The following is a 27,751-nucleotide window of genomic DNA, read 5'->3' on the forward strand; positions in this document are numbered from 1 at the left end:
ACTTCTAGAATCATAGAATCAGAGAATCATAGAATCATAGAGTTGGAAGAGACCACAAGGGCCATCGAGTCCAACCCCCTGCCAAGCAGGAAACACCATCAGAGCACTCCTGACATATGGTTGTCAAGCCTCTGCTTAAAGACCTCCAAAGAAGGAGACTCCACCACACTCCTTGGCAGCAAATTCCACTGTCAAACAGCTCTTACTGTCAGGAAGTTCTTCCTAATGTTTAGGTGGAATCTTCTTTCTTGTAGTTTGGAACCATTGCTCCGTGTCCGCTTCTCTAGAGCAGCAGAAAACAACCTTTCTCCCTCCTCTATGTGACATCCTTTTATATATTTGAACATGGCTATCATATCACCCCTTAACCTCCTCTTCTCCAGGCTAAACATGCCCCGCTCCCTTAGCCGTTCCTCATAAGGCATCGTTTCCAGGCCTTTGACCATTTTGGTTGCCCTCCTCTGGACACGTTCCAGTTTCTCAGTGTCCTTCTTGAACTGTGGTGCCCAGAACTGGACACAGTACTCCAGGTGAGGTCTGACCAGAGCAGAATACAGTGGCACTATTACTTCCCTTGATCTAGATGCTATACTCCTATTGATGCAGCCCAGAATTGCATTGGCTTTTTTAGCTGCCGCGTCACACTGTTGGCTCATGTCAAGTTTGTGGTCAACCAATTTCTGATGGAGACTTTTCCCATCCCAGCTACCTGAGATAATTACCTGTTGAGTTACCTGTTGAGTGGAGAGTTACCATTTTAGCAGAGCTGTTAAAAGCTACAGCAAGCTGTCACCCTATCTGGTTTGGGGGTCACTCCTGGTTGTGGTGCAGTTCAAATAAACGAGCCCCCGCCTTCCTCGTTTTCTTCGATTCAGGCGGATGTCTAGGGCAGCTCGGAGGGGTCCTTGTGCAAATGTGCATGCGTGCAACGGTAGAGTCCTGGTTGGAAAGCTTAAATCCTGCCGCCACTACACTGGAGAGGGATTGAAGAAAAGGAAATATGAATTGGCCCCACCCTGTAGCTTGACCGCTAGGAGCGGCTAGGAGCCAAGTAGAGTCATAGATCTAAAAAGAAAAAAGGTGTAGACTCGCACACACCGGCCAGCTTCCATTTTGACTTGAAATGTTCATGTTGGGCTTCTCTGAAGCATGTAAAGGCAAGAAGCAGGCAGGGGGAGCGCTGGCTCACAATGGCACCCACCCGAGAGGTGCAAGAACTGCTCTCCGGCCCATTCCAGGCTGAAAAAAGCACTGTAAATAACTATCGGTCTTTGAAAAGCTGGCATCACTGGATCAAGCACTTTGGTTGAATGAAATGAAATCATTTTATGTGCGTTTTGAATAAATGTGCAATTAATTGTTACTGTTTTGAATTTTATGGTGCTATTTGTCATGTGACAAAGACACATGAGAGAAGCAGCAAAGCAGGCTGGGACTGCACAATCATTTGGGCCTACTAAAGTTAGTCAGGTTATGGGCCCAGCGTTTTATGGATGGCGAATTGCTAAAGCTGAAAAATCAGGGTGTTGTTGGTGAGGACCTCGAAGGGACTGAAGGTCCAGTGGTGAGGCCGTGTACCGAAAAAGCAGACTCAGTGCAGCAAGGAGCAGAAGCCATGTCAGCTCAGCAACCTGCAGAGTTTATTAATCTTGGCAACACTGCCCAGATGGAACGTCTGAATGGTAAGAATACCTGACTTGGGCTCTCAAGCTTGAACTGGTTCTAAAACGTGATAGACTTTGGCACTGTGTGGAAACTGGTTTGAATCATGTTTATGAAGAAGTTTATTTTAACTCAGTAAAGCTATTATTCTTTAAAACTCTGCATCATTAATTTACGCTGCGCGTCACTATTATCTTCCTTAGTGGGTTGTGCAAACTGGACTATGCTTTTTATAGGGCAGAGTAGGGGGCACTGGGGATGAGTTTATGGAACCAGGGGAAGAAGAGAAGAGTTTGGATTTGATACCCCACTTTATCACTACCCGAAGGAGTCTCAAAGCAGCTAACATTCTCCTTTCCCTTCCTCCCCCACAACAAACGCTCTGTGAGGTGAGTGGGGCTGAGAGACTTCAGAGAAGTGTGACTGGCCCAAGGTCACCCAGCAGCTGCATGTGGAGGAGCGGGGAAGCGAACCCGGTTCACCAGATTACGAGTCCACTGCTCTTAACCACTACACCACACTGGGAGCAGTGACTCACAAATGTTTGGGAACCACTGGTGTAATTCAGCTTTGTGCTGTGACGTTCATCCTGTCTGTGCTGACCACATGGTATTAATCACCGTATGATTCCCCACTCAAGTCCCCGTGTGCTGTTCCTGGGGTTCTCCTGAGCACCCGAGCCCATTTTCAGTGCAGGGGTGGCGGGGGAGAAAAGCGAGGGGAAGCCCCGCTGCGCATATAACTCTGGAATATTTGCAGATACCTCAAGCCACCTTGATGTTTTCATGATTTCCTGTACTGTTCCCTTCCTGTACTGTTTTCCTGTACTGTTTTTCCTGTACTGTTCCCTTCACCCCCCAGGTTAGGGTTCTGGCACTCCTAGGTGAGGCTGAAGTGGGATGCCTCTCTATGTTTTGACCTGGCTCAAATAAAGAAAATGAATGGGCTTTTCGAACAAAGGAATAAGCAACTGTCCAAAAGTGAAAAACAGTATTTATTTCTGTATAAGGGCTGGGAAGGGAACCGGCACGTGTTTTGAAAAGGAGAGAAAAAGGTCCGGCTTCATTTCAGTGAATCAATAAGTAAGTACCTGACATCTAACCTTGAAGGAATGTTTCCTTTCCTCGCAAGCTGTTTAAGTAACCCAACGCCAGGTGAAGAAAGCCAAGAACCGGCTCTCTTTTCAGATAAGAAACATCAGGCTAAATGCTTTAGATGAAGATAACTCACCACGCTGAAACTGCGAGCTACCCTCATGCTGCCTTCCTCTCTATTTGTTAAGACCAACTGCCGTGATTTGGTTGATGGCCTGGGTGTGTGTGTGTCTAATCCGATCCTTGCCGTTTATCTTCCATCAGCAATCCTCCTCCTTCCTGATGTTGGCATTGGCAGAAGTCTCATAGGAATGTGAGAAGAGCCTGCTGGATCGGGTCCATGGCCCATCTCAGTCCAGCATCCTGCCCTCAACCATGGTCAATGAGATGCCTCCATGGAAAGACCACAAGCAGGGCACAACAGCCCTCTCCTCTCCTGTGGTTTCTAGCTACTGGTACAGTAGTACCTCGGGTTACATATGCTTCAGGTTACACACTGCACTAACCGAGAAATAGTGCTTCAGGTTAAGAACTTTGCTTCAGGATAAGAACAGAAATCGGGCTCCGGCGGTGCGGCAGCAGCAGGAGGCCCCATTAGCTAATGTGGTGCTTCAGGTTAAGAACAGTTTCAGGTTAAGAACGGACCTCCGGAACGAATTACTTAACCCGAGGTACCACTGTACAGGGGACGCGGGTGGCGCGTTGGGTTAAGCCACAGAGCCTAGGACTTGCCGATCAGAAGGTCGGCGGTTCGAATCCCCGCAACGGGGTGAGCTCCCATTGCTCGATCCCTGCTCCTGCCAACCTAGCAGTTCGAAAGCACATCAAAGTGCAAGTAGATAAATGTACGCCAGCTCCCTCGGGCAATAAAGCGAGATGAGCGCCGCAACCTCAGAGTCGGTCACGACTGGACCTAATGGTCAGGGGTCCCTTTACCTTTTTTACCACTGTATTCAGAAACATCACTGCCTCTGACTGTGGAGGCAGACCATAGTAATTGTGGCTAGCAGCCATTGACAGCCTTCCCCTCCATGAATTTGTCGTCCTTGTTCAAAGCCATCCAAGCTGGTTGCCATCACTGCCTCCTGAGGAAATGAATTCCATCGTTTAAAATGTGGCACGCGAAGTTCTTTCTGTCCTGTATCTTCCAACCTTCAGTTTCATTGGATGCCCAATTCAACATAGCACTATGACAATTCAGCGCTGCGTTATCCCATCTGTGCTAACATTCCAGCTGGCCACATGTGCAGATACCTGCTCTATTCCCCCCCCCCATGTGCTGTTCCAGGGGTTCTCCTGCTCCCAAGCCATTTTTTTAGGGAACGGTATATTATGTGGGTTTTTCTATCCACTTCCTCCACGCCACGTATAACTTGATGGGCTTTGATCATGTCACCGCTAGCTCAATTTTCTCTAGAAGATCTTGATTCCCCAGAGGTCCTGTTCTAAAGACCAAGTGGGATGCATGGAAACCAGATGTGCTTCTTAAGAGTTTCTTACACGAGTCAGTAGGGATGCAGGAAGACAGAGTTTTCTGTTCTGCTCTCCACTTGTCACAAGCAGCGCTGCTTCCATTCCTCTGCAGTCCGACTTCAGCCAAAAACTATATTATTAATTTCACTGGCTGCTGTAGCCAAATTATGTAATTGACGTAATTATGTAAATTATGTTGTCCTTACATTATTCCACCCCATTAATTTCAATGCATTAGCTACCTAGCAGGACCAGTGGTCAGGAATTGTAGTCCAAAAATAGCTGCAGACCCAAGTTTGGGAATCCCTGGTCAAGACCAACATCCTGTTTCCAACGTTGACCAACCAGATGACTTTGAGAACTTAACAAGCAGGGAAGGTATGGATCTTTAATAAAGAACAGTGTGATCTGGAAAAATAAACCATTTTTTTATTCCAGAGCTCCTAGACTCAGCATTTTGGGGAACTTGGAAGCAATTCGCTCTGCTTTAACGGCAAAAGGCAGTGTGCACTGAAAATTCAACATACTAAAGCTAGCCTTGGCCAACCTGGTGCCCTCCATATGGCTTGGGACTATAGCTCTCCATCAGTCTGTTGCTTCTTGGGGCTGTAGTCCAAGATATTCGGATATTCAGAGGGTATGCTAAGCAGCTGCAGAAAGGGGCAGATTACCATTTCACTTTGGGGGTTACCAGGATACAGAACGGTAGGCAAAACCACAGATGAGAGAGGTAACCACTATATATTATGGCAGATAGTCCTTACAGCCAGGGGCTAAAGGTAAAGGTAAAGGTACCCCTGACCATTAGGTCCAGTCATGACCGACTCTGGGGTTGCGGCGCTCATCTTGCTTTATTGGCCGAGGGAGCCGGCATACAGCTTCCGGGTCATGTGGCCAGCAGGACTAAGCCGCTTCTGGTGAACCAGAGCAGTGCATGGAAATGCAGTTTACCTTCCCACCGGAGCGGTACCTATTTATCTACTTGCGCTGGTGTGCTTTCGAACTGCTAGGTTGGCAGGAGCTGGGACCGAGCAACAGGAGCTCGCCCTGTCGCGGGGATTCGAACCGGCGACCTTCTGATTGGCAAGCCCTAGGCTCTGTGGTTTAACCCACAGCGCCACCCACGTCCCTTACAGCCAGTGGCTACTTCAAATTAAATACAGAAATGCAGTACTTTCATCCAGCAACAGGAAAAAACCAAGGCAAAATCAGCTGTATTTTTTGTTTTGATATCTGCTTGAAGTTTTCAACTAATTAACATTATCTGAATCAAGTTTTTTCCCCTCACAGTGATTTGATGCAATGCAATTGTCAGGACTGCAAAGAATGTTTTTGTACAGTGGTGCCTCGCAAGACGAAATTAATCCGTTCCGTGAGTCTCTTCATCTAGCGGTTTTTTCGTCTTGCAAAGCAAGCCCATTGACGGCTTAGCGGATTAGCGCTATTAGCGGCTTAGCGGATAAGCGGCTTAGAAAAAGGGGGGGAAAAGGAAAAAAACCCTGCAGGAACTCGCAAGACATTTTCGTCTTGTGAAGCAAGCCCATAGGAAATTCGTTTTGCGAAGCACCTCCAAAACGGAAAACCCTTTCGTCTAGCGGGTTTTCCGTCTTGCGAGGCATTCGTCTTGTGGGGCACCACTGTACTTGAAGACAAATCTCTTTTGGAGAAAGCATTAGAAACTGATTGGTTAGTTGAAACTGCTTTTGTTTTTTTAAAACCCTCATCTTGCTGCTGCAACAGCCCTTCAGGACACTCCTTTTGCCTTCTGAAATTGGGAATAGATGAGTACCTTAAACATGGTCTCGGTACTGTTTTGCCACAATTACTAATGCTTCTAGCAGCATTCTTCCAACACAGGAAAGATGTACACAGCATGCTCAAGATTGTATTTGAAGTGGACTCAATAGTGGCGTTCTGGAGGACTTCAGCCAGCTGGGAAGAAAAAATACAATCTACAGATTAAATATTCCTAAAATGCACCTGGGACAGATCGTTCAGGATCGTTCAGCACTTTGGATTTTAGATGAGAGTTTAACACGTGGCAGCAGTTAAATATACAAGCACAAAAATCAGAAACTTTCTGTATGTAGAGAGCTAGCATATTGAGAAATAATTGAAGTTAAAATGTTTCATGATTTTCATATTGCAGTGGGTTCCCCCCCCCAAAAAAAAACCCCCCAGTATATTCAAACATGCAATGTACACCTACAGTTGAAAAGTTATATAGTCCAGGAAGACTTATCCTTTGTTTTTAAAAAGAAGTACTTCTAATTTGTCACCGAAAGCCTCAATAATTAAATAAGAGGGTTACCAGCACTTTAAAGAAAGTATCATGATTTTATGCCAGAAAACTCACGTCAATTACTCTTACGGTGGCTAGACGCAGACCTCCAAACCTCCTGGCTTACTTTCTGTAGTGTCAAACAAAATTATATACTGGGGTGGGAAGTAGTAACAAAAAGATGCTTCCATTATTATGACTTCGTAGCATTTACTTAGGCAACCCATTGCCCAAACTCTTGGCTTTATTAGCGGCAAAGATGGACTTGCACGATTGTTCGATAGCTAGACCCTGGTAGGAAACAGATGCCTAGTGGATGCTCAACAGGACATTATCTGCTGCTGCAAACATGGTGAGTCCTGCTAGCCCGGCACTCACTCGAACTGATAAAGAGCTACAACTAAGGCCTGATTCAGATTGGGGGGCCACGGTGGAGGGAGAGGTGAGCCACACAAATTGTGTCCAGAGAGAAGTGCCAGTTTTAAATTAAAATCCTTTATTTTTCCCAAATACAATTCACAACTTATACATAGTGGGGAAGATGCTCAGTCTGTGCAAAATAGGGATGGCCTTCCTTTAAACTTACTAAGCTGTCCAGAATGGGTTGTCCTTCTCCAAAGGGTGACTGGAAATCAGGTACTCTCAAATGTACAGTTAACTCAAACCATTGCTGTTGTTGCTGTTTAAGACAGGTTGAATCCTTAACAAACAACATAATAAGGCAAAGTTGAATTCTGAAGATTTTCCTTCCGATATAAGGAAACGATTTATTTTTCCATGAGTCATCTAGGGTCATTTTAATGTTTTGCTTATATATATATATATTGTATATAATATATATACCAACGCTGTCATTGCTGAACTGCCAAAAAGAAATGATTTGCTTTACATATTGCACTGACAGACAGAAGTACACACTGCTGAAAAAGGAAATTTGTTTTTTACAAGCCGATGTAGCCCATTCTGAAAAGGGGGTCGGGGTTTATACCAAAACTTCGAACACCCACCTCTCTGCCAAATTAATCCGAAGAAAATTAAAACTGCAAGAGTTTTGGCTTTCGTTAAAAGAAGAAGAAGAGAGAAAGCGAATGCAGCTTAAAGATGGGTACGGTGCAACTTGAAATTTATTTCCAAGACCAAGAACTGAAAACTGAAACATTTTTAAGAACACGGAAGCAAAGCAATGTGAATCCAAATCAAAATTACGTTGTTCCAACTGCTTTAAAATAATGCCTCTTTAGCTATTCTAGTGATAATTTTGATTAAACAAAAATCGATCCAATCTACATTAATTTACTGCTTTGTGGTTTTGTTTTTTTATATAAAAAAAAGATCCCTCGCTCTCTTTAAAGGAAAAAGTGCATCAGACTCCCTTTTAGCAGCCACTCAAAAAAATAGCTTACACTTCTTGCTGTAAGAGACGGGCTTTTTAAGCCCTCACCTGGGAGAAGTTTCCAAATCATAAAGGAAATAATTTATTATCAAATCCAGAGTTTAAATAAAATCTGTTCTTGCAAAGACCAAAAAAAAAAGGGGGGGGGGAATCAAGAAAAGAAAAGCATGCACTCAAAAGTCAGTGGTGGAGACAAATATACTATCTATACAGGCACTGGCAGATGCAATTTTATTGTCACCGTTACTCGATGTAACACACACCCCACCCTACAATACATTTTTTCATCCACTAATCACTGAGGTACCAATATTTAAGAATGAAAAGTTCAATATTGAAAAATAAAACCTAAAGTTGAAGCAGTTTTTATTTTCCCCAGAGGGAAAAAAAACCTATGGTGAGTTTTGTATGAAATGTTAGTATACTTATAGTATTTTTTTTTTAATTTTCTTTTTACAATCTACATTGGCTTTTCTCTTTCTCTCTCTCTGGAACCGGGGGGAAAAAAAGTTGTGTTCCACATTACACAGGTTCTTGGATAAAATGTTCACCATCTTATATATCAGGAGTCAGTAGACTTGCAAATGAACAGGGATCTTGGCTACCTACTGGCACATCTTCCTGGTTACCAAGAGGATCTGAAGTCTGAAACAACCTGTTGCAAATTCAGAACAAGACGTGCCATGCCACACAGTGCAACGATTTAGGTGCGACGTTCGATGAGACACTCACAGAGAAGAGCTGCATGGAAGTTATTATGTCCACCTGCAAAGCAATTTCACATAAATTGCATTGCATGCAAAGGACGCCGCTGCCCGGCTGGTTGGGGAGAGGAGTCCTGGGCGCATAAATGGGCCTCCTATCAACGCAGCCACAGTTTAAGACGCAGTGCATCAACTCCATTTAAATAGTATCTGAACAGCCTCTTGTCTCGAACAAAGCCAAGATTTTCATAAAGTTTCAACGCGGACTTGTTGGTGATCTCAGTCTCCAAGACAACCTGCAAAAGAAGATGACAGTATTTTCAAGCGATACTGCGTTTTTCTGAAATTCCGAGGTTCATCAGATTGATATAGGTATATTTAAGCAGCAGTCAGATTCTTGTATTTCAGCTTCAAATTATCTGTAGTCCCGTGTCACAAGGATATCACTATAGAAACCCCAGAACTGGCCAAGGAATCAATTTGCTGATTCAAATGTGCATGTTTAAATCACCTGTCCAGCATGTGGGTTTTGTTTTTGTTTTTTTGAAAAAACAACTAATGCATTTACAAAGGAGGACCAAGGTTTGCAACTACAACAATTCAGAGTACTGACTGCGACTAGAAAGATGTGGGTTCATATCTCCACTCAGTCATATCCTCAGCCTAACAATTCCCTCACAGTTTTACAAGAAGACGGAAAAAGGGGGGGCACATTTCATCTCTTGAGCTCCTGTGGCATAAGGATGGACAAAAATGTTATTTTAAAAAAACCCCAAAAGACCCAAAACAAAACCCAACAACCACAATTTCAAATGGTGATACATTTTCACTGATAACCTGTTCTTCCATTGACAGGATGTGAACATAGCAAGCTAAATCTGGGATTGTTGATCTGATAAAAGGCGTTTCATAGAGCCAAGATATGCAACAAATATCTTATGTATGTACATGAATCCATACAACCGGTTCTCTAAAATGCAGAAGGACATATTCTATGTTCTCCTAATGGCAGCCAGGTGCCAGAACAATCTAACCATCTCTCAGATGGTCAGACATTATATAGTTAAGCTGGCATTACCTAGATGAGGGCTGCCCAAGACCATGGAGGGTAACGGAACACGATGATTGAATATGCCTCTGAAAGATCCTCTCAAGAAGGGAAATTGGCTGTAGCCCTCACAGTGAAAGTACATAAGGCAGCAACACGCTTTATCTTTCTGAGCACACACTGTGTATGTAAGTAGGTAAGTCTTTGTGTAATACAAACATTTGTTTTATTTATTACATTTGTCATAGCATTACATTAAAAAGTACAATACACTTGAGACGTGTTTTTTCTTACAGGAGGAACAGAAAGCTAAAGTTACACCACATCTTGATTTAAGTTTCTTAAGAGACACTAGAGCCCTGATTTAGCCTGCCAACAGTCAACTGGCCATCCCAGTTCTATACTACTGCTCACGTTTACCAGGTCTTAGACGCAGCTGTAATAAATAAATAAATAAATAAATAAATAAATAAATAAATAAATAATAATTTATTTGTACCCTGCCCATCTGGCTGGGTTTCCCCAGCCACTCTGGGCGGCTTCCAACAAAGATACATCAAAATGTCACACATTAAAAACTTCCCTGAACAGGGCTGCCTTCAGACGTTTTCTAAACGTCAGGTAGTTGTTTATCTCTTTGACATCTGTTGGGAGGGCGTTCCACAGGGCGGGCGCCACCACCGAGAAGGCCCTCTGCCTGGTTCCCTGTAGCTTTGCTTCGCACAGTGAGGGAACTGCCAGAAGGCCCTCAGCACTGAACCTCAGCGTCCGGGCAGAACGATGGGGGTGGAGACGCTGTTATTCCTGGTTACCTCCTGTCCTTCCCTGAAACCTTTCAGCATCCCGAGAGGTTCCGAAGTGGGGACTGAGCTTCAGAGGCAGTCTGAAGCTGGGAGTTGTTTTACTCTTTTTCGGAGACTCTGAAGCCTAGTGCAATTCAGAGACGGTCCTCTAGGCCACTTTGTACAGGGGCAGGTGGTTTGGCTGATTAAAGTGTTATGGTTTCCTCTGACAGCTGCATTTGCAGACTCTTGCCTATGAAACATGCACATAATGATGATAATCAGCATCAACGAGAGCATACTGCTTCTTGTATGCACCTCTGCCCCTTCTTGCTATCCGCTGCCACATGGGTAGTCCACAGCCCTACTGCTTCACTGCCCCACCTAGGAAGTTTCCTTGCCCCGCAAGACGAACGTCTTGCAAGACGGAAAACCCGCTAGACGAAAGGGTTTTCCGTTTTGGAGGTGCTTCGCAAAACGAATTTCCTATGGGCTTGCTTTGCAAGACGAAAATGTCTTGCGAGTTCCTGCGGGTTTTTTCCCCTTCCCCCCTTTTTCTAAGCCGCTAAGCCGCTTATCAGCTGATCCGCTAAGCCGCTTATCAGCTGATCCGCTAAGCCGCTTATCAGCTGATCCGCTAAGCCGCTTATCAGCTGATCCGCTAAGCCGCTTATCAGCTGATCCGCTAAGCCGCTTATCAGCTGATCCGCTAAGCCGCTTATCAGCTGATCCGCTAAACCGCTAATGGGCTTGCTTCGCAAGACGAAAAAACCGCAAGACGAAGAGACTCGCGGAACGGATTCTTTTCGTCTTGCGAGGCACCACTGTATTTCCCCAATACCCTAATTCAATGCCTCCTCTTCCTCCAAATGTATCCAGCCGTCACTACCTATTGCAAGTTAAGCATATACACAAATGAAACTGCTTCACGTCCATCAGCACCGTCACGAGTGGTAAACCACAGATCACAGTTGCCTCCCAAAATATCCATAAAGCCAATTTATATACGTTGAGTTGGGGTGGCCAGGAGTGAGGGAGCTGAAGTTTCAAGTTGCAACAGATTTTGTGATTAACAACACTATGTCCACCCTGAACTCTCAAGGATGGAATGAGCCATAAACCAAACAAACTCTGCTAACATTATCTCTAGAAGTATTTGCTTTTCTAACTACACAGGCAGCATTCTCTTCCACCAGTGCTATTTTAAGACACTGGCTGTGCTCAGACATTCAAAAGGCCACAGAAGCCTGGGCTCTGCCACACCACTGTGATAGTCCAACACTGCATTGCCCACAAATGTGTATTAATTCCTCTGTAACTGCATTAGATTATAATATTATGGTTATGATTTGATAGTGAGAAGATAGGGTGCAGAAGGGGAGAACAACTCCTCTGTGGAAAAAGGAGTGGCAAGCCAACCAAAATGAGAAAAGACGAAATTGTGTTTTGAATGTATGTGTTAAATGTTGAAACTCAATATACCGTATTTTTCGCTCTATAAGACGCACCAGTCCACAAGACGCAGCTAGTTTTTGGAGGAGGAAAACAAGAAAAAAATATTCTGAATCACAGAAGCCAGAACAGCAAGAGGGATCGCTGTGCAGTGAAAGCAGTAATCCCTCTTGCTGTTCTGGCTTCTGGGATAGCTGCGCAGCCTGCATTCGCTCCATAAGATGCACACACATTTCCCCTTATTTTTTAGGAGGGAAAAAGTGAGTCTTATAGAGCAAAAAATACGGTGTGTGTATGTATATGTATATATATGTTTTTTTGGGGGGAATTATTCAGTAACTGCTACGTAAAGTGACTGTATGCATGCATGAAATAGTAATAGATCCATCACCGCAGAGAGAACTTTTATTACTTGCAACATCAAAATACAACACTTTTCAGCACACATTGTTTAGTTCAGACTAAAGCTGCTGAGTAGCGAGAACTGTACACACATGAATGGCTCAGATCCAAATGCATCAGAATTAAAAATATTGCAAGGTAAGAGGACGCATCATCATAATCAGTTTACTATGGTCAATACACCTGAAACAAAGGGGATTCATACTGAATGCTCCTGTTTCAGCCTTCTAATTTACTGCATCAGGAGAGAGAAAATCTACTATAAATGCAAACTGGAATTTATAAATCTGAATAATCCAATTGTTCGGGAACTTTAAGCTCTTCAAGGAATAGTTCAATTCAAAACAGCTCCAGAGAAATGCAGTTCAAAATATATGTAGGTTTGGGAAAGGATGCTGCAGACTAATTAAGGATGTTGCCAAGCTGGAATATGTGCAGAAGACAGCAACTAAGATGAACAAGGGTCTGGAAACCAAGCCTAATGAGGAACAGTGGAGGGAGTTGGGTATGTTTAGCCTGGGTAAGAGGAGACAGGGTAGCCATCTTCAAATATGTAAAAGGCTGTCACATGGAAGAGGAAACAAGCTTGTTTTCTCTTGTTCTGGATGGCGGGACCTGAACCCATGGATTCAAGTTACAGAGGAGATTCTGACTAAACATCAGGAAGAACTTTCTGGCAGTAAGTGCTGTTCAATAGTGAAACAGATTTCCACGAGATGTGGTGGACTCTCCTTCCTTGGAGATTTTTAGCAGAGGTTGGATGGCCATATATAATATATGATTAAGTTGAGATTTCTGCATTGCAGCGGGTTTGGCTAGATGGCCATCGGGATCCCTTCCAACTCTACAATTCTACGAGAAAAGCAATGGGGGTTCAGAGGAGAAAAGAGAAACTAGGACAACATTGACCCACTCAGTAATACGTAGCAAGGCTATCATTTTAAAGCTGAAGATCATGGGTAGGCAAACTAAGGCCCGGGGGCCGAATCTGGCCCAATCGCCTTCTCAATCCAGCTCGCGGACGCTCCGGGAATCAGCGTGGTTTTACATGAGTAGAATGTGTCCTTTTATTTAAAATGCGTCTCTGGGTTATTTGTGGGGCTTAGGAATTCATTCATTCCCCCCCTCCCCAAAAAATATACAGTGGTGCCCCGCAAGACGAATGCCTTGCAAGATAAAAAACTCGCTAGACGAAAGGGTTTTCCATTTTTCGAGGTGCTTCGCAAGACGAATTTCCCTATGGGCTTGCTTTGCAAGACAAAAACGTCTTGCGACTTTTTCCCCTTCCCCCCCTTTTTCTAAGCCGCTAAGAGCCGCTAATAGAGCTAATCCGCTAATGGCCGTGCTTCGCAAGACAAAAAAACCGCTAGACAAAGAGACTCGCGGAACGGATTATTTTTGTCTTGCGAGGCACCACTGTAGTCTGGCCCCTCACATGGTCTGAGGGACAGTGGACTGGCCCCCTGCTGAAAAAGTTTGCTGACCCCTGCTGAAAATGTATCTCATTGTTTTCATTTTAATTAGAATTGTCTCTATTTCTTTTTCTTTTTTGGCTCAAGCAATGGTCATTTCCACAATGAAATTTTTGCTATTTTTCTGCCTGAGTGGGCTTATTTGTACTGTTATGTTAAAATGAAATAAAACACCTCAGTCTTTGATAGCTATCATTATTTTCCTGGCCTTTTACAGGTAAGGGGAGATATTTATTAACTTCCACAGTGTTTTTTTAAAAAATGAATTTTGCGCATTTATGAAGCAAATGAATCTTCAGCTGTCATATGCAACACCTTTGTTTTCAAGGCAGGGCAATAAATTTTCATTGCAAGTAGTCAGCACAACCAGCAGCATTCATTCCATTGTTTACTCTGTTGGTTCAGCAGGTGTGAGCTAATGTTGAAATTCTTGTTTATTGGTATTCGAAGTACTTCAAGGTTCTCTTTTGTGGTTGTTCAGGAAAGCCTTTCTACCAGTTTGCCCTTTCAAAAACAAGCTGCTTCCAAGTCAAGATTTCAACATTACTTCCGATCGGTTGATTTTATTAGGTTCCTATTCAGAGCGCCTAAAAAGCAGCAACTGTTTTAAGATGACTGAGGATGTTTGGCTCAATATCCGATTTGATAAGCCATGGTTTGCAGTTTGGCAGCGAGCTGGAATTAGAAACTGTTGCCTGTGATGCGATGTGAGTTTACAAACTATAGTTTGTATTAGTTATAGTTTGGTGTGATGCCAAAGCTGAATAAGTTACAGCTGCTGCTGTATGTCTGGAAGCCACTAAATCTTGAGACAGGAGTGCTGAGCAAAGAGGGAGGAAATGGGAAAGAAACTCTAAACCATAGTTGGGACATTTGAATGCTCAGACCAAGGCTCTGAGCAGTGGTTAGCATAAACCATAGATTTGGTACGGTGTCTGAACCAAGCCATAATTTCAGATTTTTCACCCATTGACCTGGTTTGGTCCTAGTTCAGTGGACTAAATTTGGGAAGTAAAACACAAATCAGTTTTAAGAGAGTTCAAGCAGATCAAGGGAGGAGGCAGGGAAGGCTGCGGGGCACAGCACCAAACCAGAAAGATTAGCAAAACAGGTCAACAAAAGGATAGCCCACTGATCAACAAAAGGAATGGTATCCTGTATTGCGCTTTTAAGGGTGGGTGTCTCCCTCTGGGTCACATGTAGTTCCTCCAGCAAAGGCCCAACATTATTTTAATCAAAGTGTGCCTCAAAAAAATCCCAAAGCTTTACTCATAAACAAAAGGATGGGAAAAAATTGCTTTCAGATCATGTGTGCGAGAGAGATTTCATGCTTTTACATGGTAAATTTCACTGCCAGGTTTTTAAATGCAACACATCAGCTATGCGCAAACGATGCCCTTCATCGGTTCTTCTTGCTAGGTGGCACCAACTTTATAATAAAGCCTGGTGGCTGCTAACGGGGATGTTTGGGTGGAAAACCACTTCTGGGCCCCAACTATTGTGAAGAGAACGCATTAGCTCCAGAGAATACTGAAGCTGCTGATACCCAAGATGTGTTTTCATGTAATAAATCCTTATTAGTCATGTGGTTTTTTTAACAGTAAAAACTGTCACAGTTTTGCATAGTCTACAACACCTTAAACTTTTAGTACACAAGCCAGAAATGCCACTTTAAGGTGCCCTTACTCCAGAAAACTGTTAATTTTTCCAACTGTTTTTGGATGTTTGTAAAAACAGTCTTTATAGACATCACTGCCCTGTCTAAAACAGTCAAACAGATGCTAACTCATTTCCTGGAGTCACAGAAAGTTCTCAGGATAATGTATCTTTCTGAATGTGTTCTATATTCTGCTCTAACAGAAGAGTTGCTTACATAGCAAATGGCATTTGAAATGATGGCCTTCTAGCGAAGCGAGGAATGAAAACATACTTCCTTCAAATGAAGAAAAGACTCACCTCATCGCAATCTCCTTCTACCATGGCATAAATAGCTTTCTTAACCAAGTTTGTACCTGGAATAGAGATTAAAAGCAACAAATTTAAACCACTGGCACAAATTATTTCAGCACCAATTAGCTCCTAGAGTTCAGGCTATGGCATAAAAGCAAATGTACATAATTAATGATTACTATGGCTATTCTGTACAACCAATATAAAATACCTTCTCTAATTCAAAATAAAAAGGCCTCTTAGCCCTCTGCATCAAATTGGGCTGGGCATTTCCTGTCTCCTAATTCAAACTGAAGCAATGGCCTTATTGAGGTCTTTTTTATTTTATTTTTACTGAAGCAGAAGCACAAAGCAGCTTCCAGGAAAACAACCACCAAACAATAAATCAGATTTAATATAATGAAGGTGTTACAACAGCCAGGGCCACCTAACCTGCAATGGTATAATGAACTGTATGGCCAGGGAAGATTCTGGGGTACAGGATAAGGGGCTTAAAAGTGTGAGGCATCATGGGTTGTGCAACTAAGGCCTTGGCATTAAAAAACAACAACCTTCAATTGTCTGCATTGTCAGAGTTTTGCTTCTCACAAAATGTCATGCTTTGGACCCTCCCCTCACCCAAGTTTTGTATTTGTTCCCTTAGTGTAGTTCAGATTTCCGTCTAGACGTGTTTTGACCGAGGAAGTCTACCATCTGAAGATGTCTTACAAGGCAAGGCAACCACCTCGAAGAGCATGCACTGAACATAAAAGAGGCGTGCCCATCTTCAATAGGATGCAACTAGAATGAACGCTGGGGGGAAAATAATAAATGAGTTTCTATGTCAGTGAATAAGCAGGGAACCAAGCTGTGTCCAATAAGTTGCTGCTGTGGACAGAGAAAACCAAAGCACCCTGGTGTGCCTGCACAAGGGACTCTTTAGATCCCTGCCAGTCAACAGTGTGCTGTACCAGCAATCTGAAGCAATGGCCCGTGAATTCACTTACTCCCAACTGCCAAGGCAAGCTTTCTTCTCCCAGTTCCCGCAAAGCAAGCCTTCAGAGCTCAGAGGGCCAAGGCAGAGCACAAGTGTGGGAGCTAGTCCCATCTCCTTGTGGAACCCTGGTCTGAACAAGGTAAAGGTAAAGGTAAAGGTACCCCTGCCCATACGGGCCAGTCATGTCCGACTCTGGGGTTGTGCGCCCATCTCACTTAAGAGGCCGGGGGCCAGCGCTGTCCGAAGACACTTCCGGGTCACGTGGCCAGCGTGACAAGCTGCATCTGGCGAGCCAGCGCAGCCCACGGAAACGCCGTTTACCTTCCCGCTAGTAAGCGGTCCCTATTTATCTACTTGCACCCGGGGGTGCTTTCAAACTGCTAGGTTGGCAGGCGCTGGGACCGAACCCCGCCACGGGGATTCGAACCGCCGACCTGACGATCGGCAAGTCCTAGGCGCTGAGGTTTAAAAGTGGCTGTGATTAAATTGGAAACCACCAATTTCTGTAACCAAGCCTAATGCCGAAGTGTATTTGGGGAGGAACGCCCAACAAATTCCTTCTAAAATGGGAGTGGGAGAGTAGTTTCTGCTTCATATCCAATTTACCATTCATTCATGGCGCCTACATTTGCATTAAGGGGGAAAAAAGGGTTCTCCCCTGGCTTTTGGTTCATTTAAGGCAAACATAAAATGGCTGGCAACTGGTAGTTGTCAGGCTACATCTGGCCACCTGAGGGATGCCATCTGTTCACAGCAAATGTAGGTAGATAGATTAGGGGTTTTATCGTGTAGCAGCCACGAGGCCCCGTAGTGCCCAACACTGGCAATTTCCTTCAAAATGCAGCCATGACACACTTCAATGAATTCATGATGGCTCAATTTAACAAACACAGCAAACTTGCTGAGAAGGTGAAGTTATCACCTGGTGGTGGGCAAGTTGGTGAACTCACAGAGGCCCGGTTTCAGCTTTTTATTTAATTTTTGTTTGCTGTTCCCTCAACACAGACACACATATACTGGAGGGCTTTTGGTGATTTGCATGATTAAGTGTATGTCCTTAAGACATGATTTTCATAACATGGCTTAAATATTATTTTTATGAACATGGGATGCACCACACAGCTGTAGGTATTCCACAACACAATGGTGAAGCTACTCTAAATAAAAAAAGATCAACTCTCTTTCTCCCCATGATGGAACTCTAAACAGGACCCAGACTGGTCCATGTCTGGTGCATCTTATGTTTTTAGGTCAAGACCAGTTTCTCTATCTTTTGTGTACATTATGATTATTTAAAAATGAACTATAGTCATATGGAATTGTCAATCAACAAGCAAAAGCGGATTATTATCAGGAGTCTATTATGGACTTCAAAGACTGTAGAGACGGGCTGGAGAACTGAAATTTTTCTCTCCCACAAACAGTAACATTCAAAAATAACTTGTAATAGGGTGTAATCAAGATTTCATCCCAAAGCAGCAACTTATCAGTAACTTTTAAATGTATTTTTATTTATTTAAAAAAGGACACAAATGCTATTCTTACCTATGCCTTTTCTTCTGTATTTGGAATCCACTGCTAACATGGCTATATAACCTCTGCGAAACATCTTTTTGTGCATATCCAACTTGCAGACGATGGCACCTACACACTCGTCTCCTACCATTGCCTTGAAAAAAAACAACAACCCAAGAACATTTTTGTAGATTAAGAGGGCAATATGCAGTGCCAGAAAATCCACCATTCTATAGGTACATTTACAGCAAGATTGCTTTCTGGAAGTTATTTGCTTTACAAATAAAGGCAGATGCATCTCCCAGTAACTAAAGCGTACACTACACATTTTGTACTATGGCAAATTTCGAGGACGATTTCTCAAATTGTTACATTGACTAGCTTGGATTCTAAGTAGCACAAATTTAAGAAAACTCACTTTCCTGTTCCCTCGAAGCCCCAGCATCCTGAGAAGTCCCTCTCTCTCTGAGGGGTGGAGGACCCTCTCCACTGTGTAAGACAGGGCAAGGAGAGCTGCTGGGGTAGTTGCCCCCAACTGGGCAGAGGGACTGTCTGCAAGCTTCATCTGCAGAAGGCATCTCTGCTCAAAAGCGTGTGTCCCCCCCCCCATGCCTTTTAGGAACACCCTCCTGCCTGGCCTCTCCTCAGGGGCTTTTGGGTGGATGCAGAAGAGACAGGAAAGTCCCCTTGTGCAAGCTTGTTTCTGCTTGTCATTTAGGACACACACTACTGATTTCAGCCTAGTTCCTATTCTACACAGAACTCCTAAAAGATTATGTAAAGGAAAGCCTCATGCAATTCAAAGAATGCATCGATACCAGTACAGTGGTACCTCTAGTTGCGAACACCTCTGAATACGTATCCTTTGGGTTACGCACGTGGCAAACCCATAAGTAATGGAAAGGTTTCAACTGTGTGTGCATGCGCAGAAGCAGGCTATACCCCCCACGTGCATGCGCAGAAGCAGCGCCTCTGGATGCGAATGTTTCGGGGTAAGAATGGACCCCCTATTACTCGCCTGAGGAAAATAATTTTGAAATCCTGAGAAGGAATACACAATCTAAGCATTATTTAAGTTAGCAAGCTGTTCCAATGATATACAGCCACTGTCCTCTAACCATGAACTAAACTGAAAGTCACAAACAAAGCTGCAGTCAGAGAACTCCAGAAGATATTCTGGAATAACTGGTTTGAGGACTGCAAAGAAGGACTGCGAAGAAGTCTACACTCCCCAAACCCCACTTTCTACCTCTTTCACACAAATATACACAAAGGTTTTCGATATATCACTTGCCATAACTAAATTTGTTTCAGAATTCTTATCCTTTCAACAAAATACTAATTACTGATAACTTAAGCACTCATGGAAGTTAACTACACTTCCTAATCCACATACGACACACCTGCACACGTAAATAAACTCTTGAGTGAGGAAAAGAAGCTGCAAAATCAATTCATTTGAAAAGATTCATAAACCTATGTGATAAAATATACTGAATGTCTAAAATTTACCACCAAGGAATGCCTTAAGGGGAGATTCCATGCTAAATCTGCACCTCTCTCCTCTCAGATCCAAGTCTCTACCCACAAAATGCAGAGACCAACCCAAGCACTCCGACTCTTGCACAAATTCTTCAGAAGGAAAAGTTACTGGATTTAAAATTCAATCCATCACATCAAAATGTTTTCTTAATAAAATCTGGCATAGAAGGGCCCCAAAAGTTTTTTAAGATATAAAAAATTAAGCAGCAACAGTGAGTCGCAGAGGAGCTCAACTCCCTTCTCAAGTTCTCAAACACAGGGGAGGGGGAAATCCCCAACCTACGCTAAATTCTTGCCTTAGGCTGAAACCTTGCACACATTTTGTATGTACCAGCCAGATCCCGAGAAGTGTCACTGAATATGCTAAGAGAACACCAATTTTTGTGCAAAGAAGCTCGAATGTATTACGTGACTGTTCATGCTATATCTTCTTTTGTTAAAGAGACGCCAAGGGTAATAATACATTATAGGCCAAACCACTTGGAATCAGGCAGCACAAACCAATTACAGTTAAGCACCCTGAATTCTGATCAAGTTCAACAGGAGGGATTTAAGCAGGTACTTAACTCTCCCATTGTGATCAATGGGGGCACGGTTTTTCTTCCTAACAAACCTCTTGGAACAAGTGTGCATTCATGTAGTGAGTTCAAGGGCACACACACACACACACACACACACACACACACACACAGAGTATACAATAGTCTTACTCGCCTCTTGCCAGGGAACAGCGTTTGCATAGCAGGATGAAGAGAGCCAGCTGCTTGAACTTAGAAATGCTTACGCTGGCATACAACATAAGCATTTTGTGCCCTCATGCTGGCACAGCTGTTCCCTTACATTCTGTCCTTAGAGGTTACATGGAGTCTTAGATTTGGTAGGTAGGCAGGCAAGACTAGATTTCATTGTGCAGCAGCAGCAGCAGAAGCACCCAGGCTATGTTATGACATACAGAAGATGACATTTCAAGCAGCTTTCTCTTAAGATTTCACTCAAGTCATGAATAAAAGCAGGTCCCACTTAGTTCCTAATGTCTTAAAAGGGCACCCAGCCAATTATTGTTAGAAGCATGAAGAAAGTATGCAAGTTAGAATCCACTTTGAACTGAAGCTAGGGTCACACACATGAAGATAACAAGACCTGCAGAAAAATTTGGGAGTATTTTAAGAAGTGGGCACAAAAAGAGCCCTGCCTTAAACTTCAGCCGCAAATCACTTCTCACTGACATACTGATGGCCTTGCAATAGTGAAGACAAAAAATTCTAGAGATAAGCAGCTGTAAGCTAACGTCTTTCATCTTTGAAGCCAATGAGCAATACCTGAATTCCTGTTGTCACTTTATTATCCGGAAACAATAACTTTCTGTCTCTAGTTCCAGCAACACAGCTAAATGAACAGTGTTTCACTCGGAGCTCAGAATTTAACCAACGCTGCTTAGAATTTACTTCTCCGGCTTTTATTCATGGGCCTCATTCAGTCACCACACTACAAACCATATTTTAGAGATCAGGAACATGTGACAGGTTTCCATTCTCTTTCTCCCTCGCTTCCTCTCTCATGTGTGCATATATTTCCTTTCTTCCATGGTTTGTTTTGAGGTAGCGCTAGTTAGCATTTATCATTGTTTGCATCTGAATCAAGCAAATCATGGAAAGAAGAGAGAATCTTTGAGAGGACAGGGCTGCAGCTCAGTGACAGAGGATCTAGAAAGTCACAGCTTCAATTCATGACATCTCCAGGTTGGGTGGGAGAAACCTCAGTCTGAAACCCTAGAGCCACTACTGGTTAGTGTAGACAAAACTGAATTAGACGGACCAACAGCCCCATTCAGTATACGGCAGTTTCCTATGTATGTTTCTATGACAGACAGAAGGGAGCAAGCATTACTGAATGCTAGGTTTAGACTAGGCCACTGGACAATAATCTATAAAACACAAACTGCAACCAAACCAGAAGTTTGCCATCAAGTAGCACCATTTAGAAACTTGGCCTAGTAAAAATTTGGCCCTTATGAGGCCACCTTTAAATTTCTCGTTTTATGTTCTGTTACCATTCATGTTCAACATTCACAAGGGTCCAAGCTCACCAGACTTCTAAACACACAAGCAGGGAGAGACTATGGCATATCACCAGCATTAAAACTTTAAGCAAGGAAAGTCCCATTACTATAGGAAGCTTAGTGCTTCACTCCAACACTACTGCTTAAAAAAATAATAAAAATCAAACCTGACTTCAGGGATGTTGAAAGTATCAAGCACAGACTACACACAGATTAATTTTGTTAGAGGCTAATCAATCCGGGAGGACTAAGCATCTTGCAGCATTATTAGTTTTAATACGTTCAGAGAAGAGAAGCCATAAAGCTTCAGGAAGAACATTTTGTATTTGATAATTAGAGCGTCCACAGATCTATTAGCACCGATAAACCGCTGAAACCCATAAATGCAATGTTTGCTTGCTAGAAGGCCTTCCAAAATTCAGTTTTGTTGGGTGCTCTTGTTCAGCTTTCTGGAACATCAACCCTGCAAATGAGTGTTTAGAAACCAGCCTCACAAGTGCCAGAAGCTGTGTAGAACAAAGGTATTGGCTGACTCAAGTTGAAATGCTTAATCACTTTTCTTAAAAGCAGATGCTTGTGAACACCCTCACTCCCTTTACCAAATGCAGCATGTAGGCAGCATTATACTAAAACAACATGGTGTTCAGTTTTGTTACTGGGGCCCAGCCAGTGGCTTCTGAGGTCACATAACCAATCTGTTGCAGCAATACACAATGCCTGTGTGATTCACAGACCTAACAAGAAGTGTGATGAGCATTTGGACTGATGCTGCCAGTATGAAGAACCACCCCTTAAGATTTTCCCCGCAAACCATTTTTGTTCTCTACCTAGCCAATTGATGCTTGCCCATGAGTGTTCTCTTCTCCACATCACAAGCCCTTAAAAAGCTGTCTAACTAGCAGTTCATAAACGTTTTAAAATCAACTGATATAAAATTCCATAGGTGGCATTTCCTTGTAAAAAATAAGGAGACATCTTATTACATTCTCATGAAATAAATTCCAAGGATTATAATATTAAAAGGCTCAACAAAATACCTGTACAATGTTCGCAAAGTCTATTTTATGTCCACTTATAATTGTCTTTAGAGATATAATATTTGCCTTGTAGTTTACCTCTACTCTCATCATCCGGTAACAGCACAGCTTTGACCCTGAAATTATTTACTACTTCTGCATGTGCATCCATAAAAATAAACATAAGAGGGGCTGACAAGTCTGAGCTCTGACCAGTCTGCAGTCCATCCAGTCTGATTGTTATTTCGCTATATGGTGGGACACTAACATTTCTCTTTAGCATTGACAAGTTCTTTAACATATATAATGCAGTAGAAGCACTTGATTAGGTGCTCTCTAACATATCACAAGCAACAGTTACCCTTCAATAGAAAATTTCCCAAAGCTTCCACACACAGTCCCTCATCTATATGGGTGGACCAGCTGCTGTTTCTGTAACTAAAATGTATACTTCAGACATGCATTTTTTATGAGACTTTTGATGATATGAAAAAGTAAACTTTCTATTTAAAATTGGCACGCCACAGAAAAAAGGAGAAACCATCAAGTTTCTAGCTCTGTGATCACCTCTTTCAGCATTCTGAAATCTCTACAGGCCTCAGTACTCTACCATCACAGAATAATATCTAAAAGAAGGTGAGGCAGCCAAATGAATAATAAAAATAGCATCATTTGGTAGAGAAAAAGAAGGAGTACAATTTTCAATGTATGACAGATGACAGCTGTGTTCCAATTTCATTAGGGAGAATAAGAACTGAATACAATGCAAAAGAGATTTTCAGTACAGCACAGTTCCAAGTGGAAATGTATTACTATGTAATGACACAGAAGATCCATTTCAGAGGCTTTTAAAAGGTGTTGAATTGCTTTTCAGAAGTAATGTGGGCTTAAATCAATGCCAGTCTGAAGGAAGATGGGACTAGACAATATCCAGGCTAAAATGTTTCTAAAAACTTCTGTACAGATATGAAGGCTGCCAGCTGTCAATTGATACCATTAATATGGCTATTTCTCATTTTTACTGGCCTGAACTTGAGAGAGGGAATGCTAAAAAGAAATCAAATGGGAAAGTAATGTCAATGACAACTAATGCACACAAAAAGTTGAGGGTCTTATTTGTACACGCACACCCCAAATTTGAAGTTACAGAAAAATCTCCATAAACTGAAGACTTACACATTCCTATGCCAAATCAGCTGAGCCACAGAGGTCACCAAGCTGGTTCTGTGTATCTTTTATTTCAAAAACAAAGTGACCAAATGTGGACTAGCTTCCCCTTCGACCACCGCCTCCCCAACCCTGCACCGGCCACCCTTCCTCTACACCCCTCAACGCCAACTTCCTTCACCATGCCTCCTTCCTCGCCCCCTCCCCCAACTTACCAAAAAGCAAAGCTGAGGCCAGTTGTGGATAAAATACCTATATGTGTAAATGGAGTAGGGTTCAGACAGATCTTTGGTGATCAGTCTCATGATATCGGGCATCTGCAGCTCGGACTCATAGCGGACGTATCGTATCGTCAGGTCCCCTTCCTCCTCCTCCTCCACCTGCTGGGGGCCCCAGGAAGAGTCCGTGGTGGGGGGCCCCGGGGAGCATTTCTGCAAGCTGCAGTTGGAGGCCAAGGACCTGGACAGGAGAAGCAGGGACTCCTCCTCCTCCTCCTGCCGGCCTCCTCCTCCTCCTCCTTCCTCTTCCTCCTCCTCCACCCCTCCTGCTCCAGCCAGCCCATTCCTGTCCCCTTCAGAGGGGGCAGAAGCAGCGTCGTGGCGGCGCTTCTGCTGCTCCGGGGGCTGCGCAGTCCTTGCTTGGGAGCGGGGGAGCCGGTGGTGGTGGTGATGGTGGTGGTTGCTGAGCGAGGAGGGAGGCGGCTGCTGCTGGGGGGGCAGCTCGGGACCCTCTTCCTGCTGCTGCTGCCCGTGTCCCATTGTCTTGCCAGCGGAGCCGGGGCTGCTCCTGCCGCCGCCGCCGCCGCCGCCTCTCTTGCTGCCCGGCGGGCGCTGCTTCTCTCCGCCGCCGCTCAGGACCTTGCCCTTGAGGGGGCCGCGCAAGTGCCGCAGGTCCGGCCCGGGGATGAGCCCGTTGAGCTGGTGGTTGCGCCGGTGCGGCGGGCAAGGCCGGCGGCGGCGGCGGTCCCGGGCGCCTTCATCCCCGGCGTCCTCCTCCTCTTCTTCTTCCTCGCGAGGCCTTCTTCTTCCTCCGCCTTCCTCCTCCTCCTCCTCTTCTTCTTCCTCGGCGGCCCCCGGAAAGGGCAGGAGGAGCGAGGCGGCGTCTCCCGGCGGCGAGGCGAGGAGGCGGCTGCTAGGCCCGGGCGGAACCTCGGCCATGTCCTGAGGCGGGAAGAGACCGGCAAGGGGGAGGGGGAGAAGCGTGAGAAAGAGAGGCGACCCCCGACCAAGACGCTCCCCTCGCCCGCCCCCTCCCCCCCGGCCGCCCCTTCCCCCGCCGCCCCGTCTCCGCCTCACCCCCAAATCCCCTCAGCAGCAGCAGCAGCAGCAGCCGCGGCGCCTCCCGCTCCTCCTCATCCAGCGGCCGTAAAGCGAGGGCAGGTTTCCCGTCAGGCCAGGCCGCCGCCGCCGCCGCTCGCGGACGAAGGGAGAGCGCGACACTTCGCGCCGGCGCCTCGCTTTACGGCCGGGCCCCCTCAGGAAAGGGCTGCGAGGGAAAAGGGAAGGAGAAACGGCGTAAGGGGAGGGGCGGGGCCTCGCCGAGAGGGCGGGGCGATGGCTCCCTCTGCGCGCGCCGTCGCGGCCCCGCCCACCGCCTTTCCCTGCGGGGCGGCGCTTGCTCGCTTTGTGCTAACTTTTCCCCCCCGTCCTCCTTTTATTATCTCTATGGTCCTGCAAGTCGCGGAGACTCTATGGTCAGCGAGAGAAAGAGAGGCCGATATATATCTTCTGCATTTCTCTTTTAAAAAGCTTGTCCCTTCACGGATAGGCCCTCGCGACGGTGGGAGAGCTGCGCAGGCGCAGATCGTGCTGTGGCTGAGGGCAAGGCGGGAACGAGCTTGGGGGCGGGGCTAGAGGGGGCCTGACAAGGGGAAAGCGATCCTCTACACGTTTCTCACGACAAGGGGGGGAAAGACACGTGTACAGATGCATGTGAGTATGGTCGTACACGTGTGCGGTTTTCCTGAACTATATTTCTCTGGTGACTTCTTTGACTAAAGCTCTTCATTACATCCCCCTCAAATTAAGATGATGGATCATCACCATCCGTTAATTAAATCACCCTTTATCTCCATGGAAGCAAAGGTGGAATGTAGTAAGAACAATTATAATTACTAACTTCATTTGTATACTGCCCTCCCTCACAACGTAAAAATGCAAAATGAGAACACAAAATACAGAATAAGACAGAATCAAACCTATAACCCCCCTCCCACAAACACAGGCCATGGAATATTAGTCAGCCCACAGCCTGGTTATAGAGATTGTTGTTGCTGTTGTTGCTGCCCAGCTGGTTTCCCCCAGAGTGGTTTCCGCAGCCACTCTGAGCCGTTTACAGTGTACATATAAAAACATGTTTTTTTCCTGGTCCAGAAAGATATAAAGGGGACGTGGGTGGCGCTGTGGGTTAAACCACAGAGCCTAGGACTTGCCGATCAGAAGGTCAGCAGTTTGACTCCCCGCGACGGGGTGAGCTTCCGTTGCTCAGTTCCGGCTCCTGCCAACCTAGCAGTTCAAAAGCACGTCAAAGTGCAAGTAGATAAATAGGTACCACTCCGGCGGGAAGGTAAACGGCGTTTCCGTGCACTGCTCTGGTTTGCCAGAAGCGGCTCAGTCATGCTGGCCACATGACCCGGAAGCTGTACGCCGGCTCCCTCGGCCAATAAAGCGAAATGAGAGCCGCAACCTCAGAGTCGGCCACGACTGGACCTAATGGTCAGGGGTCCAGGGGTCCTAATGGTCAGATGGTGGCCCACCTCTGGCAACTCCCCTCAGCCCCTGGTAGGGGCTGGTGGGAGTTGTAGTTCAGGACATTTCGGCAGCGCCAGGTTGCAGAAGGCTTTCCACCATCCCCTTGGATCCCCAGACCCTCCCATTCTTTGAGGCCACCTGTTTGCCACTCAATGGACAGTTGCCTCCATGAATCCCGCCGTCTCTCCTGCCATGTGCAAAGTGGCCGGTGTGCCATGGGGATCAAGCAGGACCACCTGTCCAGGTTTCATGAGAAAATGTCCCCTGAAAGGGACTTGAGTCATTTGCTTCAGGCTGCAGAAGCTGTGTTCTCTCGGCCTGAAGTCACAAAGCTTGCAGTGATGTCAGAACTGGCTGCAGGGTGGATGTCTGTGATCGATACTTCAACATCAACTTCGTGTCTTTTCCTTAGCTGGAGCAGTTTTTTGCTCCTCCTTTTTGTCTAATTTCTCTCCTCATTGGTTTTGTCTTGCTATCTCCTCTCCTTGCAAGTTTGCTGTCTTTACCTCTCCCCTCCCAGGCAGCCTCCTTTTTTGCTAGCATCCCTTATCTCCCTCCCCGATCACTTGCCAATTAGCGACTTTGTTTCAACTTTGTTTCAACAGATAGGTAGCCGTGTTGGTCTGCCATAGTCAAAACAAAACAAATTCCTTCCAGTAGCACCTTAAAGACCAACTAAGTCAGTTCTTGGTATGAGCTTTCGTGTGCATGCACACTTCTTCAGATACACTTCTTCAGTGTATCTCATACACTTCTTCAGTGTATCTGATACACTTCTTCAGTGTATCTGAAGAAGTGTATCACTGAAGATACACTGAAGATACACTGAAGAAGTGTATCACTTCTGAAGAAGTGTATCACTGAAGATACACTTCTTCAGTGTATCTGAAGAAGTGTGCATGCACACGAAAGCTCATACCAATAACTGACTTAGTTGGTCTTTAAGGTGCTACTGGAAGGAATTTGTTTTGTTTTGTTTCAACACCCACTTTCCTCTTTAAAAAAAAAAAAAA

The 27,751-nt window shown here is 44.8% G+C and overlaps 1 protein-coding gene across 2 annotated transcripts; it reads right to left on the reverse strand.

The window, feature by feature from the left end:
• Positions 1-6,986: 6,986 nt before the first annotated feature.
• On the reverse strand, positions 6,987-27,083 carry NAA30 (N-alpha-acetyltransferase 30, NatC catalytic subunit). Of its 2 annotated transcripts, none has more exons than XM_081864117.1 (5): positions 26,877-27,083; positions 24,204-25,148; positions 18,235-18,358; positions 15,720-15,775; positions 6,987-8,903 (listed from the first exon to the last, which is right to left on the reverse strand). In XM_081864117.1, exons 2-5 carry the CDS (start codon positions 25,143-25,145, stop codon positions 8,766-8,768), a joined length of 1,260 nt encoding a protein of 419 aa, XP_081720243.1. In that variant the 5' UTR covers positions 25,146-25,148; positions 26,877-27,083; the 3' UTR covers positions 6,987-8,765. The 2 variants fall into 2 exon arrangements, with proteins under 2 accessions (XP_081720243.1, XP_081720242.1); XM_081864116.1 differs by lacking the exon at positions 26,877-27,083 and adding an exon at positions 25,284-25,418.
• Between the last annotated feature and the right edge of the window lie 668 nt (positions 27,084-27,751).

This window comes from Podarcis erhardii, assembly GCF_964252035.2.
Source record: "Podarcis erhardii genome assembly, chromosome: 1".
NCBI classification, from domain to species: domain Eukaryota; kingdom Metazoa; phylum Chordata; class Lepidosauria; order Squamata; family Lacertidae; genus Podarcis; species Podarcis erhardii.

What these genes read in the sequence shown, in the direction of transcription:
- NAA30 (XM_081864117.1), bottom strand. Translation starts at nt 25,145, where the DNA reads ATGGCCGAGGTTCCGCCCGGGCCTAGCAGCCGCCTCCTCGCCTCGCCG. An exon ending in GGCCTCAGCTTTGCTTTTTG is followed by an intron (nt 18,359 to 24,203) that starts GTAAGTTGGGGG and finishes TTTTTTTTCAAG; the next exon opens with GCAATGGTAGGAGACGAGTG. An exon ending in TAGAAGGAGATTGCGATGAG is followed by an intron (nt 8,904 to 15,719) that starts GTGAGTCTTTTC and finishes CTTCTTTTGCAG; the next exon opens with GTTGTCTTGGAGACTGAGAT.